This window comes from Pelophylax lessonae (assembly GCF_965119305.1).
Source record: "Pelophylax lessonae genome assembly, chromosome: 13".
Taxonomy (NCBI): domain Eukaryota; kingdom Metazoa; phylum Chordata; class Amphibia; order Anura; family Ranidae; genus Pelophylax; species Pelophylax lessonae.
The window spans coordinates 5,154,390-5,168,715 of NC_138780.1; the positions used below are offsets into that span (position 1 = coordinate 5,154,390).

At 50.9% G+C, this 14,326-nt stretch overlaps 1 protein-coding gene across 7 annotated transcripts in view; it reads left to right on the top strand.

The window, feature by feature from the left end:
• Positions 1 to 14,326, top strand: part of UBAP2L (ubiquitin associated protein 2 like) — a 66,338-nt gene that overhangs the window by 34,081 nt on the left and 17,931 nt on the right. For all 7 annotated transcript variants that reach the window (XM_082275636.1, XM_082275639.1, XM_082275637.1 and 4 more), the window contains 11 exons: positions 506 to 768; positions 2,370 to 2,542; positions 2,845 to 3,037; positions 3,142 to 3,196; positions 4,748 to 4,925; positions 5,015 to 5,081; positions 7,754 to 7,937; positions 8,393 to 8,481; positions 8,567 to 8,620; positions 8,710 to 8,791; positions 10,005 to 10,219. In XM_082275636.1, the coding sequence (XP_082131762.1) occupies positions 506 to 768; positions 2,370 to 2,542; positions 2,845 to 3,037; positions 3,142 to 3,196; positions 4,748 to 4,925; positions 5,015 to 5,081; positions 7,754 to 7,937; positions 8,393 to 8,481; positions 8,567 to 8,620; positions 8,710 to 8,791; positions 10,005 to 10,219 (1,553 nt within the window). The remainder of the gene's footprint in view (positions 1 to 505; positions 769 to 2,369; positions 2,543 to 2,844; positions 3,038 to 3,141; positions 3,197 to 4,747; positions 4,926 to 5,014; positions 5,082 to 7,753; positions 7,938 to 8,392; positions 8,482 to 8,566; positions 8,621 to 8,709; positions 8,792 to 10,004; positions 10,220 to 14,326) is intronic.

Sequence of the window (14,326 nt, forward strand, 5' to 3'; positions counted from 1 at the left end):
AAATACCTTTTTTTTTTTTTTTTTTAATACATTTTTAATAAAAGGAAAAGAAAAAACAAAAGCAAAAAAAGCTTTATATATGTTATGTTTTTTTATTTTATTTTTTTTTTTTTTGCTTTTGTTTTCTCCATTTTATTAAAAATTTATCAAAAATACAAGGTATTTGCTCTGCGGTTTTTCAAATGCAAATTTTTTTTGTACATTTTTAATAAAATGTAAAAAATAAAAATTATATATAATGTGTGTGTGTATATATATTTATCATATTTTTTTTTTTTGCTGAAATGTATAAAAAAATTTGCGTTGAAAAACCGCAGAGCAAATACCTTGTGACCTAAAACATTGCAAAGCTCGCCTTTTTATTCCCTAGGGTCTCTGCTAAATATATATATATATTATATAGTTTGGGGGTTATAAGTAATTTTCTAGCAAATGTTGATTTAAACTTGTAAACAAGTGGCAGAAAAGGCCGGATCAGCAATCAGATAATCTTCTTTTTTTACAGATCTGAAAAGCCCCTCCGATCCATTCAGCAAGCGGCAAACGTTCCCACCAACTTCCGCCATGATGGAGGCGTACCTTCAGGAGAAAGCGCCAGTGACGAGCGTGCCATCGGCGGCACCGGTGTGCCCTTCCTCACCTCTAACCGGCAAGAGCAGCCACCCCACCCAGATGTCCCCGGTGTCATCGGAGAACCAGTCGGGAAGTCCCCAACCTTCGCACCAGAAGATGAAGGTTCAGAAAAAGAAGGCTTCGCTTACATCTAAGGTTAGAGCGCCCCTGGTGGTATGAGGAGCCCCGTGCAAGCCCCAGGTCATCATGAAAAAAACTTTTTTATTTTTATTTCTTTTTTAGTGTAGTTGAGGTCTTTATGACCCCCAGATCTCACATTAAAGAGGACCTGTCCTGGTTATTTCTATTGCAAGGGATTTTTACATTCCTTGTAATAGGAAGAAAAGTGATCAAAAGTTTTTTTTTTAAAAGTGTAAAAATAAAGTAAAGAGAATTAAAGCGCCCCGTTCCCGATAGCTCATGGGCAGAAGAGAATGCATACGCAACTCACGCCCACATATGTAAACGGTGTTCAAACCACACATGTGAGGTATCGCCGCGCTTGTTAGTGAGGGCAATAATTTTATCCCCAGACCTCCTCTGTAACTCTAATCTGGTAACCTGTAGAAATTTTTAAAACGTCACCTATTGGGATTTTTAAGTACCAATGTTTGTCGCTATTCCACAAGCGTGCGCAATTTTGAAGCATGACATGTTGGGTATCTATTTACTCGGCGTAACATTCTTTTACAATATATAAAAAAAATTGGGCTAACATTACTGTGTTATTTTTTTAATTAAAAAAATAAAAAAGTGTATTTTTTTTTCCAAAAAAAATTGTATTTGTAAGACCGCAGCGCAAATACGGTGTGACATAAAGTATTGCAATGACCGCCATTTTATTCTCTAGGGCAGTGATGGGGAACCTTGGCACCCCAGATGTTTTGGAACTACATTTCCCCTAACGCTCAACTACACTGCAGAGTGCATGAGCATTATGGGAAATGTAGTTCCAGTAATTTTCTAGCGAGTTATGGAAGGGGGGGGGCGAGTTATGGAAGGAGGGGCGGCGAGTTATGGAAGGAGGGGCGGCGAGTTATGGAAGGAGGGGCGGCGAGCTATGGAAGGAGGGGCGGCGAGCTATGGAAGGAGGGGCGGCGAGTTATGGAAGGAGGGGCGGCGAGTTATGGAAGGAGGGGCGGCGAGTTATGGAAGGAGGGGCGGCGAGTTATGGAAGGAGGGGCGGCGAGAGTTATGGAAGGAGGGGCGGCGAGAGTTATGGAAGGAGGGGCGGCGAGTTATGGAAGGAGGGGCGGCGAGTTATGGAAGGAGGGGCGGCGAGTTATGGAAGGAGGGGCGGCGAGAGTTATGGAAGGAGGGGCGGCGAGAGTTATGGAAGGAGGGGCGGCGAGTTATGGAAGGAGGGGCGGCGAGTTATGGAAGGAGGGGCGGCGAATTATGGAAGGAGGGGCGGCGAGTTATGGAAGGAGGGGCGGCGAGTTATGGAAGGAGGGGCGGCGAGCTATGGAATTATGGAAGGAGGGGCGGCGAGTTATGGAATGTGGGTGGCGAGTTATGGAATGTGGGCGGCGAGCTATGGAATTATGGAAGGAGGGGCAGGGAGTTATGGAATTATGGAATGTGGGTGGCGAGTTATGGAATTATGGAATGTGGGCGGCGAGTTATGGAATTATGGAATGTGGGCGGCGAGTTATGGAATGTGGGCGGCGAGTTATGGAATGTGGGCGGCGGGTTATGGAATGTGGGCGGTGAGTTTCCCTCTTCTGCCATCAAAGTTCACCTTTCTGTGTCCACAGATTCCGGCGTTGGCGGTGGAAATGCCCGGTACAGCCGACATCTCCGGGCTGAATCTGCAGTTTGGTGCTTTGCAGTTCGGATCGGAGCCGGTATTACAGGAATATGAATCTTCTCCAACCACGAACGCTACAGTGAGCCAATCACAGAACAGCTTGTATACCAGCCCGGCAAGGTACTTGGCGATACGTTCTTCCTTTTACTTATAACGTCATTTTCTATCTAGACTTTATTTGCTAAGCAGGGGTTCACTTACTTTTTCCCCCTCACTGTATAAAACGTATGTGTAGCACAACAGTAGACCCTTTCCGGCTTTCTCCGTAGCCCCAAAGGGGGGACAGTTTGTGCAAAAGCAAAGTCGCGCTCGCAATTGACACCGCGGAAGCTTCTGCGGCTCTTTTGCCGAGCGCACACGATCGACCTTTTCTTCTCACAAGGCACGATTCTGACCTCCTTCTCCTTTTCTCGTCCTCGCAGTGAGTCGTCCAGCTCTGCGGTCAGCAGTCAGAGCCCGGAGTCCGCCTTCCAAGCTAGCAGCATCCAGAGCGCAACCTATACCTCACAAGGCACTTCTCAGGGGCCTTTATACGAGCAGAGGTCTACGCAAACGCGGCGGTATCCCATCTCTTCCTCCACCTCGTCCCCGCAGAAGGAACTCGGCCAATCCAAGGTGCGTCCGTGTGCTGGAGCTGGCTGGGGTCTCAGTGGCCCGTGGGGTGCAAGGGTTCCATGCCGGTGTATTTTATATTAATGTTATATCTTTTTCTTTTATAGAATGGCTTCAGCTCAACGCAAGCTCCCGCCATGCAGGCCTCTGTGCCTGTAGAATGTAAGTTATTACAATTAACCCGTTTTCAAGGGAATTCGATAGTTTTACATGTAAGATTGTATGTATGAATAAGGCTCCAGCAAAGAGGCTAGGCTCACCTGGGGATTCCCACCTCCGTAAAAGAGGTGCCTCTTAAGGGGGGGCCTAAATATGGGGCCAGCAAAGAGGCGGTGCTAGGCTCACCTGGGGATCCCACCTCGGCAAAAAAGAGGTGCCTCTAAGGGAGGGGCCTTAATAAGGTCAGCAGGCGGGACAAAAGGTGACCAAGGAAGCCTTATGTCTCGGATAGAGGTTGTTCCGCACACCAGTAGACCCTTTCCGACTCTTTTGTAGTCTTAAAGGGGGGACAGCGTGTGCTATATTAACCAGAGTGCCAATGAGATCATCAGACTTTTATGTCAGATTATCAGTTATGGCGGATCTGTACAGAGTTGCTTACGTATCTCGATAATTTTTAAGCCACTCTGGTCACGTGATCCACTGTGTCATCCAGCGGTGGATGGAAAGGAGAGAGCGCTCCAACGCCTAGCAAAGCCTGCCGCAGTGACTTTGCCCAAAGGCTTTAATGGCCCATCCGTTGGCACGCTCTCCCTCATCCCCCCATCTCCCTCCTCTCTCATCCCCCCATCTCCCTCCTCTCTCATCCCCCCCATCTCCCTCCTCTCTCATCCCCCCCATCTCCCTCCTCTCTCATCCCCCCCATCTCCCTCCTCTCTCATCCCCCCCCCCATCTCCCTCCTCTCTCATCCCCCCCCATCTCCCTCCTCTCTCATCCCCCCCCCCATCTCCCTCCTCTCTCATCCCTCCCCCATCTCCCTCCTCTCTCATCTCCCCCCCCATCTCCCTCCTCCTCTCATCCCCCCCCCCCATCTCCCTCCTCCTCTCATCCCCCCCTCCTCTCATCCCCCCCATCTCCCTCCTCCTCTCATCCCCCCCATCTCCCTCCTCCTCTCATCCCCCCCCATCTCCCTCCTCCTCTCATCCCCCCCCATCTCCCTCCTCCTCTCATCCCCCCCCATCTCCCTCCTCCTCTCATCCCCCCCCATCTCCCTCCTCCTCTCATCCCCCCCCCCCTCCTCCTCTCATCCCCCCCCATCCCCCTCCTCCTCTCATCCCCCCCCATCCCCCTCCTCCTCTCATCCCCCCCCCCCATCTCCCTTCTCCTCTCATCCCCCCCCATCCCCCTCCTCCTCTCATCCCCCCCCCCCATCTCCCTTCTCCTCTCATCCCCCCCCCCCCCCCATCTCCCTTCTCCTCTCATCCCCCCCATCTCCCTTCTCCTCTCATCCCCCCCCATCTCCCTCCTCCTCTCCATCTCCCTCTCCTCATCCTTACCTCCCCTCTCCTCCCTCCTTCCCCTCACATGAGTAAGCCAGATCACATGATTGGAGCAGGCTGGAATTAGGCAAATATATACACCTTTCATACACAGGTTAAGTTTGGATTGGTTTTTGGAATGAGGAGTGGGCGGGTTAAGTCTTGTTAGGTGGAAGCTAAAGTATGGAGAGTGGTTTGGTCAGAACTTTTTTATACATTTTTATCTCCTTGCAGTGTCCTCAACCCCCTCGGTGAAAGCAGATTCCTCGTCTGCACCAAGCATCTCCGCTCTTAGTGACGCCGTCTCTGCATCCTCCTTACTGACCACAGCTGGTTCCCACTCCAGCCAGCTTAGTGGTCTGAGCCACAATGAGGAGCTGCAAAATCCACCTGCATCCACACAGCTGAGCAGGTAGGGTGCGCCATCTGGCAGAACTGAGAATAGATCACTCATTGGTCTTTGGTATTAATACTTACTTGCCATGTCCGTCTCTCCTGCAGTACTTTACCCCCCCAGCACCAGACGCCTGTGTCCTCCACAGTTAGAACTTCCTCGTCCACTCCCTTGGTGAGTACAGTCCTAACTCCTGCACTTTTCATTCCTTCTCAGCATTGCCCTCCATATGTCGCACGCTTCCTTCCTTTCCCCCTGACTCTCTCGCTCTCTCCCACCCTACTTTCTCCTCATGTCTTCTAGCATCGTCATTCCCGTGCCCCCTTCACCTTTTCCCTTTCTCTCCCTCTCCACCTCTTCCCCTCTCTCTCCCACCCTCTCTCTCTCCTCTCTCTCCTTCCCCCCCCCTCTCTCTCTCTGTCCCTCTCCCCCTTTCTCGCCCTCTCCCCCTTTCTCGCCCTCTGCCCCCTCTCCCCCTTTCTCGCCCTCTGCCCCCTCTCCCCCTTTCTCGCCCTCTGCCCCCTTTCTCGCCCTCTGCCCCCTTTCTCGCCCTCTGCCCCCTTTCTCGCCCTCTGCCCCCTCTCCCCTTTCCTCTGTCCGCTATCTCTGGATAGAGAACCACTCGCCCCCCTGCTCCCCCTTCCTGCCTTGCTTCCCCTCCCCTCTCCCCCCTTCCTGCCCTGCTTCCCCTCCCCTCTCCCCCCTTCCTGCCCTGCTTCCCCCCCTTCCTGCCCTGCTTCCCCCCCCTTCCTGCCCTGCTTCCCCCCCCCTTCCTGCCCTGCTTCCCCCCCCCTTCCTGCCCTGCTTCCCCCCCCCCCTTCCTGCCCTGCTTCCCCCCCCCTTCCTGCCCTGCTTCCCCCCCCCTTCCTGCCCTGCTTCCCCCCCCCTTCCTGCCCTGCTTCCCCCCCCCCCCTTCCTGCCCTGCTTCCCCCCCCCCTTCCTGCCCTGCTTCCCCCCCCCCTTCCTGCCCTGCTTCCCCCCCCCCTTCCTGCCCTGCTTCCCCCCCCCCCCCCTTCCTGCCCTGCTTCCCCCCCCCCTTCCTGCCCTGCTTCCCCCCCTTCCTGCCCTGCTTCCCCCCCTTCCTGCCCTGCTTCCCCCCCTTCCTGCCCTGCTTCCCCCCCCCCTTCCTGCCCTGCTTCCCCCCCTTCCTGCCCTGCTTCCCCCCCTTCCTGCCCTGCTTCCCCCCCCTTCCTTCCCTGCTTCCCCCCCCTTCCTTCCCTGCTTCCCCCCCCTTCCTGCCCTGCTTCCCCCCCCTTCCTGCCCTGCTTCCCCCCCCTTCCTGCCCTGCTTCCCCCCCTTCCTGCCCTGCTTCCCCCCCCCTTCCTGCCCTGCTTCCCCCCCCCCCCTTCCTGCCCTGCTTCCCCCCCCCCTTCCTTCCCTGCTTCCCCCCCCCTTCCTGCCCTGCTTCCCCCCCCCCTTCCTGCCCCGCTTCCCCCCCCCTTCCTGCCCCTTCCTGCCTTCTCATCACTGTGCCGCTCTTCTTTCATTGTCAGCAAGTGGGGTAAGGTGATGGAGCCCATATGTCTGAGGCGCACTGCACACCAGTAGACCCTTTCCGACTCTTTTGTGGTCTTAAAGGGGGGACAGCGTGTGCTATATTAACCAGAGTGCCAATGAGATCATCAGACTTTTATGTCAGATTATCAGTTATGGCGGATCTGTACAGTTTTCTTCACTGATCTCAGGGGAATTGAAGGGAAGCTGTTTTATGAATTATTACAATATTTGCAAGGTGGGTTTAGCCAGTCCACAACATTTATCAGACCTTGAAACGTGAACAGTGGGACCCCTTTCAGGTTTCTGTTGCTTATAGAATGCCCCCCCCGCCTTTTCTTTTCTTTTCTTTTTTTTTTTTCTTCCTTAAACTGTTTATAAATGTTATCCTAGCCTGTGTATGAAAGATGTATATACTTGCCTATTTTCCCTCCTCCTTTTTCGCTCTCTCCTCCCTCCTTTCCTCTCTCCTTTCCTCTCCTCTCCTCCCTCCTTTCCTCTCTCCTTTCCTCTCCTCTCCTCCCTCCTTTCCTCTCCTCCCTCCTTTTCCTCTCCTCCCTCCTTTTCCTCTCCTCCCTCCTTTTCCTCTCCTCCCTCCTTTCCTCTCCTCCCTCCTTTCCTCTCCTCCCTCCTCTCCTCTCTCCTCCCTCCTCTCCTCTCTCCTCTCCTCTCTCCTCCCTCCTCTCCCCCTTCCTTTCCCTCTCCCCCTTCCTTTCCCTCTCCCCCCTCCTTTCCCTCTCCCCCCTCCTTTCCCTCTCCCCCCTCCTTTATCTCTCCCCCCTCCTTTATCTCTCCCCCCTCCTTTCCTCTCTCCCTCTTCCCCTTCCTTCCTTCCCTCCTCCCTTCCTTCCTTCCCCCCTCCCTTCCTTCCTTCCCTCCTCCCTTCCTTCCTTCCCTCCTCCCTTCCTTCCTTCCTTCCTTCCTTCCTTCCTCCCTTCCTTCCCTCCTCCCTCCCTTCCTTCCCTCCTCCCTTCCTTCCTTCCTTCCCTCCCTCCTCCCTTCCTTCCTTCCCTCCTTCCTTCCTTCCTTCCTTCCTTCCTTCCTTCCTTCCTTCCTTCCTTCCTTCCTTCCTTCCTTCCCTCCTCCCTTCCTTCCTTCCTTCCTTCCCTCCTCCCTCCCTTCCTTCCTTCCTTCCCTCCTCCCTTCCTTCCTTCCTCCTCTTCCCTCCTCCCTTCCTCCCCTTCCCTCCTCCCTTCCTCCCCTTCCCTCCTCCCTTCCTCCCCTTCCCTCCTCCCTTCCTCCCCTTCCTTCCTCCCTTCCTCCCCTTCCTTCCCTCCTCCCTCTTAATCCGCCTGCAACTCCCCAATTTGTTCATTTTTTGACCTGTATCTGTTCTTCCTCATTCTCTGCAGCACACCAGCGTGGAGAGTGACACCAGTTTGCACTCATCAGTCACCACCTTTTCAACGGCCTCCGGTACCATCCCCAGCGCTGTACCCGCCGCCTCCTCCCTCAATGTCAGCAGTCTGGGGCTTGGCCTGACCACGGCTTCCACAGTCGTCCCCTCCACGCGGAACTCCATCGCTAACACATCAGGTATGGGGGCACCAAAAGAGCCTTAACTTTTGTTGGATGTATGAACCCCATACTTCAGGTGAAAGGAACATACATGTATCTAAAGATATTACTGCCAGCAGCTAAAATAAAGGCTGGGGATTTTTGTAAAAAAACGCAGGAAGGTGTCTTTTTTTTTTTTTTTTTTTTTTTTTTTTGTCTTTTGCTTTACTTCGAGGCATGTGCACGTCTTTTTTTTTTCTTTTTTTTTTTTTTTTCTTTTTTTTCCCCCAGTACAAATTGTCATATTTTCTAAAAAAAAAAAATGTTACAAGCCCAATCCTCAGAGTATTTCATGGGAGCCTTAGGGAACAGATATCATGAATTGATCCTGAGGAGTATATTTGTGAATAGGGTGCAGCCCTGGAGAAGTCACAGATGTGAATCCATTTTGCTCTTTTGAGATCTGTCCTGTAAACCCGTCTTGCTTTTTTCAGGTAAAGCACCTCCAAACCTCCCCCCTGGTGTTGCCCCGCTGTTACCGAACCCATACATCATGGCTCCCGGTCTGTTACACGCCTATCCTGTAAGTCTACGATCAGAAACACCGTATCAGACGCCTATCTGTTCCTTGTTCCAGCAAAGTCATCTCTTGTCTTTTTTTTTTCCAGCCCCAAGTCTATGGTTACGACGATCTTCAGATGTTACAGACAAGATTCCCCCTGGTATGTGGCAGCTCATTCATTCCCCCCTCCTCCCCGGCAAGCTTTGGATATTCGGCCTGTAACCTGATAGTGTATTTTCTCTATTGCAGGATTATTACAGCATCCCGTTCCCTACGCCCAGCACTCCTCTTACTGGAAGAGATGCAAGCCTGACCAGTAACCCGTACTCTGGTAGGTGTAGTGGTGCACTAAATGGATGCTCCTGGGTGGGGGTAAATTGGTGTAAAGAGATCAGTTTAAAGGGTTAGTCCACCCTACAGGAAATTTTGCAGTTACTGGTGGAGTCTGGTAATTCAGCAGAGGTTTAGAACTCTTGGTGATGCCAAAAAAAGAAACCCACACTGATGGTTACTGGATCTTTACCCAACCGCCATGGGGTGTTCTTACTGTGTCTATTGGAGTCTTAGTCCTGAAAGAATGGTGGTGGCTCCCTCATAATGCTGTGTAGACTTGGCAAACCAGCGCAGAGCCCCAGACAGGAACTTGGTGTAGAGATTGCACCAGTGGTACCCCAAAGAGATGGATAGGAACTTGGAGTAGAGATTGTGCCAGTGGTCCCCCTGAGAGATAGGAACACGGTGTCGAGGTTGGCCAGTGGAGCCCCAGAGAGATAGAAACTCAGCGTAGAGGTTGCGCCAGTGGAGCCCCAGAGATAGGAACTCAGCATAGATGTATAGCCATAGAGCGATTAGAACTCAGTGTAGATATAGAGCCCGTGGAGCCATAAAGCGATAGAGATAGAGTGTAGAGATTGAGCCAGTGGGGCTCCGTAGAGATAGACTCAATGTAGAGATACAGCCAAGATAACAAAGGAGAGGCTACGGGACAACTCTGTGAATGTCCTTGGGTGGCCCCAGCCAGAGCCCAGACTTGAACCCGATTGACCAACTCTGGAGAGATCTGAAAATGGCTGAGCACCGACCCTCCCCCATCCAACCTGATGGAGCTTGAGAGGTCCTGCAAAGAAGAATGGGAGAAACTGCCCAAAAATAGGAGTGCCAAGCTTGTAGCATCATACTCAGAAAGACTGGAGTCTGTAATTGGTGCCAAAGGAGCTTCACCAAAGTATTGGGCAAAGGGTGTGAATACTTATGTACATGGGATTTTATTCCTTTTTTTATTTTTAATAAATTTGCAAAGATTTTAAACAAACTTCTCTCACGTTGTCATTATGGGGGATTGTTTGTAGAATTTTGAGGAAAATAATGAAATTAATCCATTTTGGAATAAGGCCGTAACATAAAATGTGAAAGAAGTGAAGCGCTGTGAATTCTTTCCGGATGCGCTGTATATATGGAGCACAATGTAAAAAATTTCCAACAAATAATTCAGCTCACCGATGTTAACAACCTCCCTTGTTTTTTTGTTTTTTTCCCCCATACAGCTGACCTCACCAAATTCGGCCGAGCAGACGCCTCCTCACCCGCCCCGGCAACGACGCTGGCGCAGCCTCAGCAGAGCCAGACTCAAGGCCACCATACCACACAGCAAACATTCCTTAACCCCGCCCTGCCTCCGGGATACAGCTACACCAGTCTTCCCTACTACACCGGGGTACCGGGTCTACCCAGCACTTTCCAGTATGGCCCCGTGTTCCCAGTGAGTGCGCACTTCCGTTGACACCCTATTAAACAAAAAAAACCCTACAAAACGTTTTTTTCTGGGGGAGGTGGGCGGCACTGGACTAAACAAACCAAAAAAAACAAAAAAAATTAAATAGCACCTTAAATACATGACCCCACGACCATCTAGAGTTTGACTTTTTCTCCTGCGCCTCCCCCCTCCTTTGCGCTGTCGGATAGCCTTGAGGCTGCATGTTTAAAGGGGTTAACGACAGGATGGCATGAGTTTTGGAAAGGACATATGGCTCTCTCGCAGCCTTTAATCTGCATGTGTGTACCCACCGGCAGGGCAATGTGGGCCGGGTGTCTCCCTCCAATCACCGGTTTATCGACGACGAAGCCACGGTCTAGGTTTTTAAAGGGAATCTGTACGCTCTTCCTGTTATTTTTTTTTACTGTAAGGTCTGTGCTGCTAGTGTTGTTGAAAATTTCCTTCCCAGTATTCATTCTCACCTTTGCTGTGTTCCGCACCCTCCCATCACTTATGTAGGTTAGTGGGAGGGGGTGGGGTAGGCTAATAGATTTTTAAAGCTGAACTCCAGCCAGGAGGAGTAATTAGGTACATCCTTGCCTTGTGCCAAAATGCCCTCTTCCGTTCATTGAAAGACACAGGATGATGGATGGGTTCGATGTCGCCATCTACAGTAGCAGGACACTAGGTGCAATTAAAGTAAAAGTCCCCCCCAAGTTGAGGGGGGTGGGGGTTACCTAGCATCTCAGGATTTTCCGTTTTCAGATATATTTTTTTTTTTTTTTGGGGAATGGTCGTTAATTGCAGTGTGGGTGACAGGCCAGATATCGTAGATTTGATGTCTTCTTTTTTTTTTTCTGTACCCCTCAACAGGTCCCTTATACTCTTTCTTCTTCCTTCTGGTTGGTGCAACCAGACACATAAAGAGAAATGGCTCCCCAATCGCGTTATCTGTTGTTTCTTGAAGGACGACGGTGGTGGTTGGGTGGGCACAAGTACACCGCTCCTGGTCGTGACTCTGCCCACAGCCACTGATTGGTAGGAACACCTAAGCTCCGCCCACCACATTGAGAATTTCTACAGTATGATGGGAAATTTAGTTACGATTCCCCCATAGGGAACCCATCTCCGTAGCCATTGATTGGCAGGAACACCTGCGCACCGCCCACCACACTGGGTTTTTACAGGATGATGGGAAATGTAGTTCCGATTCCCCATAGGGAACCCATCCCTGTATCCATTGATTGGCAGGAGCACCGCCCACCACACTGGATTTTCACAGGATGATGGGAAATGTAGTTCCGATTCCCCATAGGGAAACGATCTACGTAGCCATTGATTGGCAGGAAAACTTGCGCACCGCCCACCACATCGAGAATTTCCACGGTATGATGGGAAATGTAGTTTTGATTCCCCCATAGGGAACCCATCCCCGTATCCATTAATTGGCAGGAGCACCACCCATCGCACTGAATTTCCTCAGTATGATGGAAAATGTAGATCAGATTCCCAATAGGAAACCTCTCCTGGTCATGGCCCTGCCCACAGCCATTGATTGGCAGGAACACCTTAGCATCGCCCAGCACATTGTGAATTTCTACAGTATGATGGGAATTGTAGTTCCGATTCCCCATAGGGAACCCATCCCCCCATCTCCTGGTTGTGACCCTGTCCACAGCCGTTGATTGGCAAGAAAACATGTGCACCGCCCACTACATTGAGAATTTCCACGGTATGATGGGAAATGTAGTTCTGATTCCCCATAGGGAACCCATCCCTGTAGCCATTGAATGGCAGGAACACCTCAGCACCGCCCACCACACTGAATTTCCATGGTATGATGGGAAATGTAGTTCCGATTCCCCATAGGGAACCCATCCCTGTAGCCATTGAATGGCAGGAACACCTCAGCACCGCCCACCACACTGAATTTCCACGGTATGATGGGAAATGTAGTTCCGATTCCCCATAGGGAACCCATCCCTGTAGCCATTGAATGGCAGGAACACCTCAGGACCGCCCACCACACTGAATTTCCACGGTATGATGGGAAATGTAGTTCCGATTCCCCATAGGGAACCCATCCCTGTAGCCATTGAATGGCAGGAACACCTCAGCACCGCCCACCACACTGAATTTCCACGGTATGATGGGAAATGTAGTTCCGATTCCCCATAGGGAACCCATCCCTGTAGCCATTGAATGGCAGTAATGGCTGAGCACCGCCCACAACACTATGAATTTCCTCGGTACGGTGGGAAATGTATTTCACATTCCCCATAGGAAACTCCCCTGGTCATGGCCCTGCCCACAGCCATTGATTGGCAGGAACACTTGCTCACTGCCCACCACATTGAGAATTTCCACGGTATGATGGGAAATGTAGTCTGATTCCCCGTGGGGAACCCATCCCCGTATCCATTGATTGTCAGGAACACCTGAGCTCCACCAACCACATTGTGGATTTCAACAGTATGATGGGAAATGTAGTCCCGAATAGGAACACACATCCTTGTGTCGTGCACCGCCCCTAGATCCTCAGCACCCCCCGGGCAAAGTACATATGTACAAAATTCAACAAATTAATGCATTTGTTTAAAAACAGCTTTAAAGCCATTTCATTTTGCATGGGGAAATTGAGCTAAATCTTTACTAGATCATGGAGTTCAGCTTTTAATTCGGGAAATGGTCCTATGGAGAACCTGTCACCGACAAATATCAGATGTAATGGCTCCCAAAGTTGTATTTTCATACCTTGGTGTTGCAACCTACTCATGCATCACCATCTTTACTTGCTAGCCCCTACCTCCCAAATAAAAAAATAAATCACTACGTTAAGTGAAAAAATACAATCTAGTGACACCTCTAAACCCCCCCCCCCCCCCCTGCCCACTGAGCCCTTTGTCATAGCAGTCAGAGATAATTAGAAGAGTGGTCAGGCACACATGGCCATGGTGCATGACATTCCTGTATTGTTATAACGCAACACTGTGGGGTCATCGCTGTTAAAGCCTGCTAAGCCTATAAGCGTAGGAGTCACAAGGAACTAAAATTAGGTGGTCAGGATCTGCAGGCTTCCTTAGTTGCCACTTTTCCTGGGAAAGACACGGGGGTTGGAGGTGCTGGGGGACAGCCACTGTCCTGCTGCTGCAGATGAGGAGCTGTCGTCTTGGTCAGGTCCCAAGCAGGTGAGGAGCAGAAGAACAAATCGGCCTCCATGAGGATTGCTTGGATGGTCTCTTGCCATCATGATGGCCAATCAGTGGATATAAACCAAGTCAAAGGAACAATATTACCAAATGAGTGTTCCTTCCATAGACTATTGTAAAGAAAGGAGGATGGAAGAGCCTGTTTCCCCAGCTGCAGTTTGGCTGTACCTTAATTGCGGCCATCAAGGCTGTGACACCAGCTTTGGAACGTCGGCACACCTTAGGCCATTCGGTATGAAGTTGATGAGGAGCTTTCGATTCTCTGCAGCAAGAAAGCACTGGTCCATGTGCTGGACTTTCTGTAGAAACCTTCATCGAATGTTTCCTCACCAGCATAAACCATATGAAAGAAATGAAGTGTTCCTGATGTCCGTTCCTGCAGATGCAGCTCTAACCTGGAAGCTATGCCTGCCTGGACAAGCAGCATCTCATCATCTGAGCTTACACTGCAGCTTCTGGTGCTCTCGCCTAGGTGAGTTCTTGGTGGATCCTTGGGTGAAAGCCATGGATTCCAAATCTCGCTACTTTGCAGGAGCGCGGTTCTTACCAGATTTGCGGTCCTCAATTGTTTTTCTAGGATCCTGGGGACGACCCAGTGACGTGAGCACCAGAAGCTTCAGTGTTGGGTGAGAATCTTTTTTTTTACTATATTATGAGGTTTTATATTCTTTTTTTTATTGTAGCGTCTTTTTATTCAGCAGGTGAAGGGTATAGCTAGTCACTTTATCGAGCCAGGTAGCATGCATAAATTCGGGTGCTTTGGCCTTGTTCCCAAGGGGTGTGCTTCAGCGTATGCCGGTGCGAGGGGCTGTGATTACCCACACAGCGGAATGCGCAGGTGTTCTGTGCAAGCAGTCCCATTGATGTCAGTTGGGCCGCAGTGGCCGCACTGGCTCCAAATTTG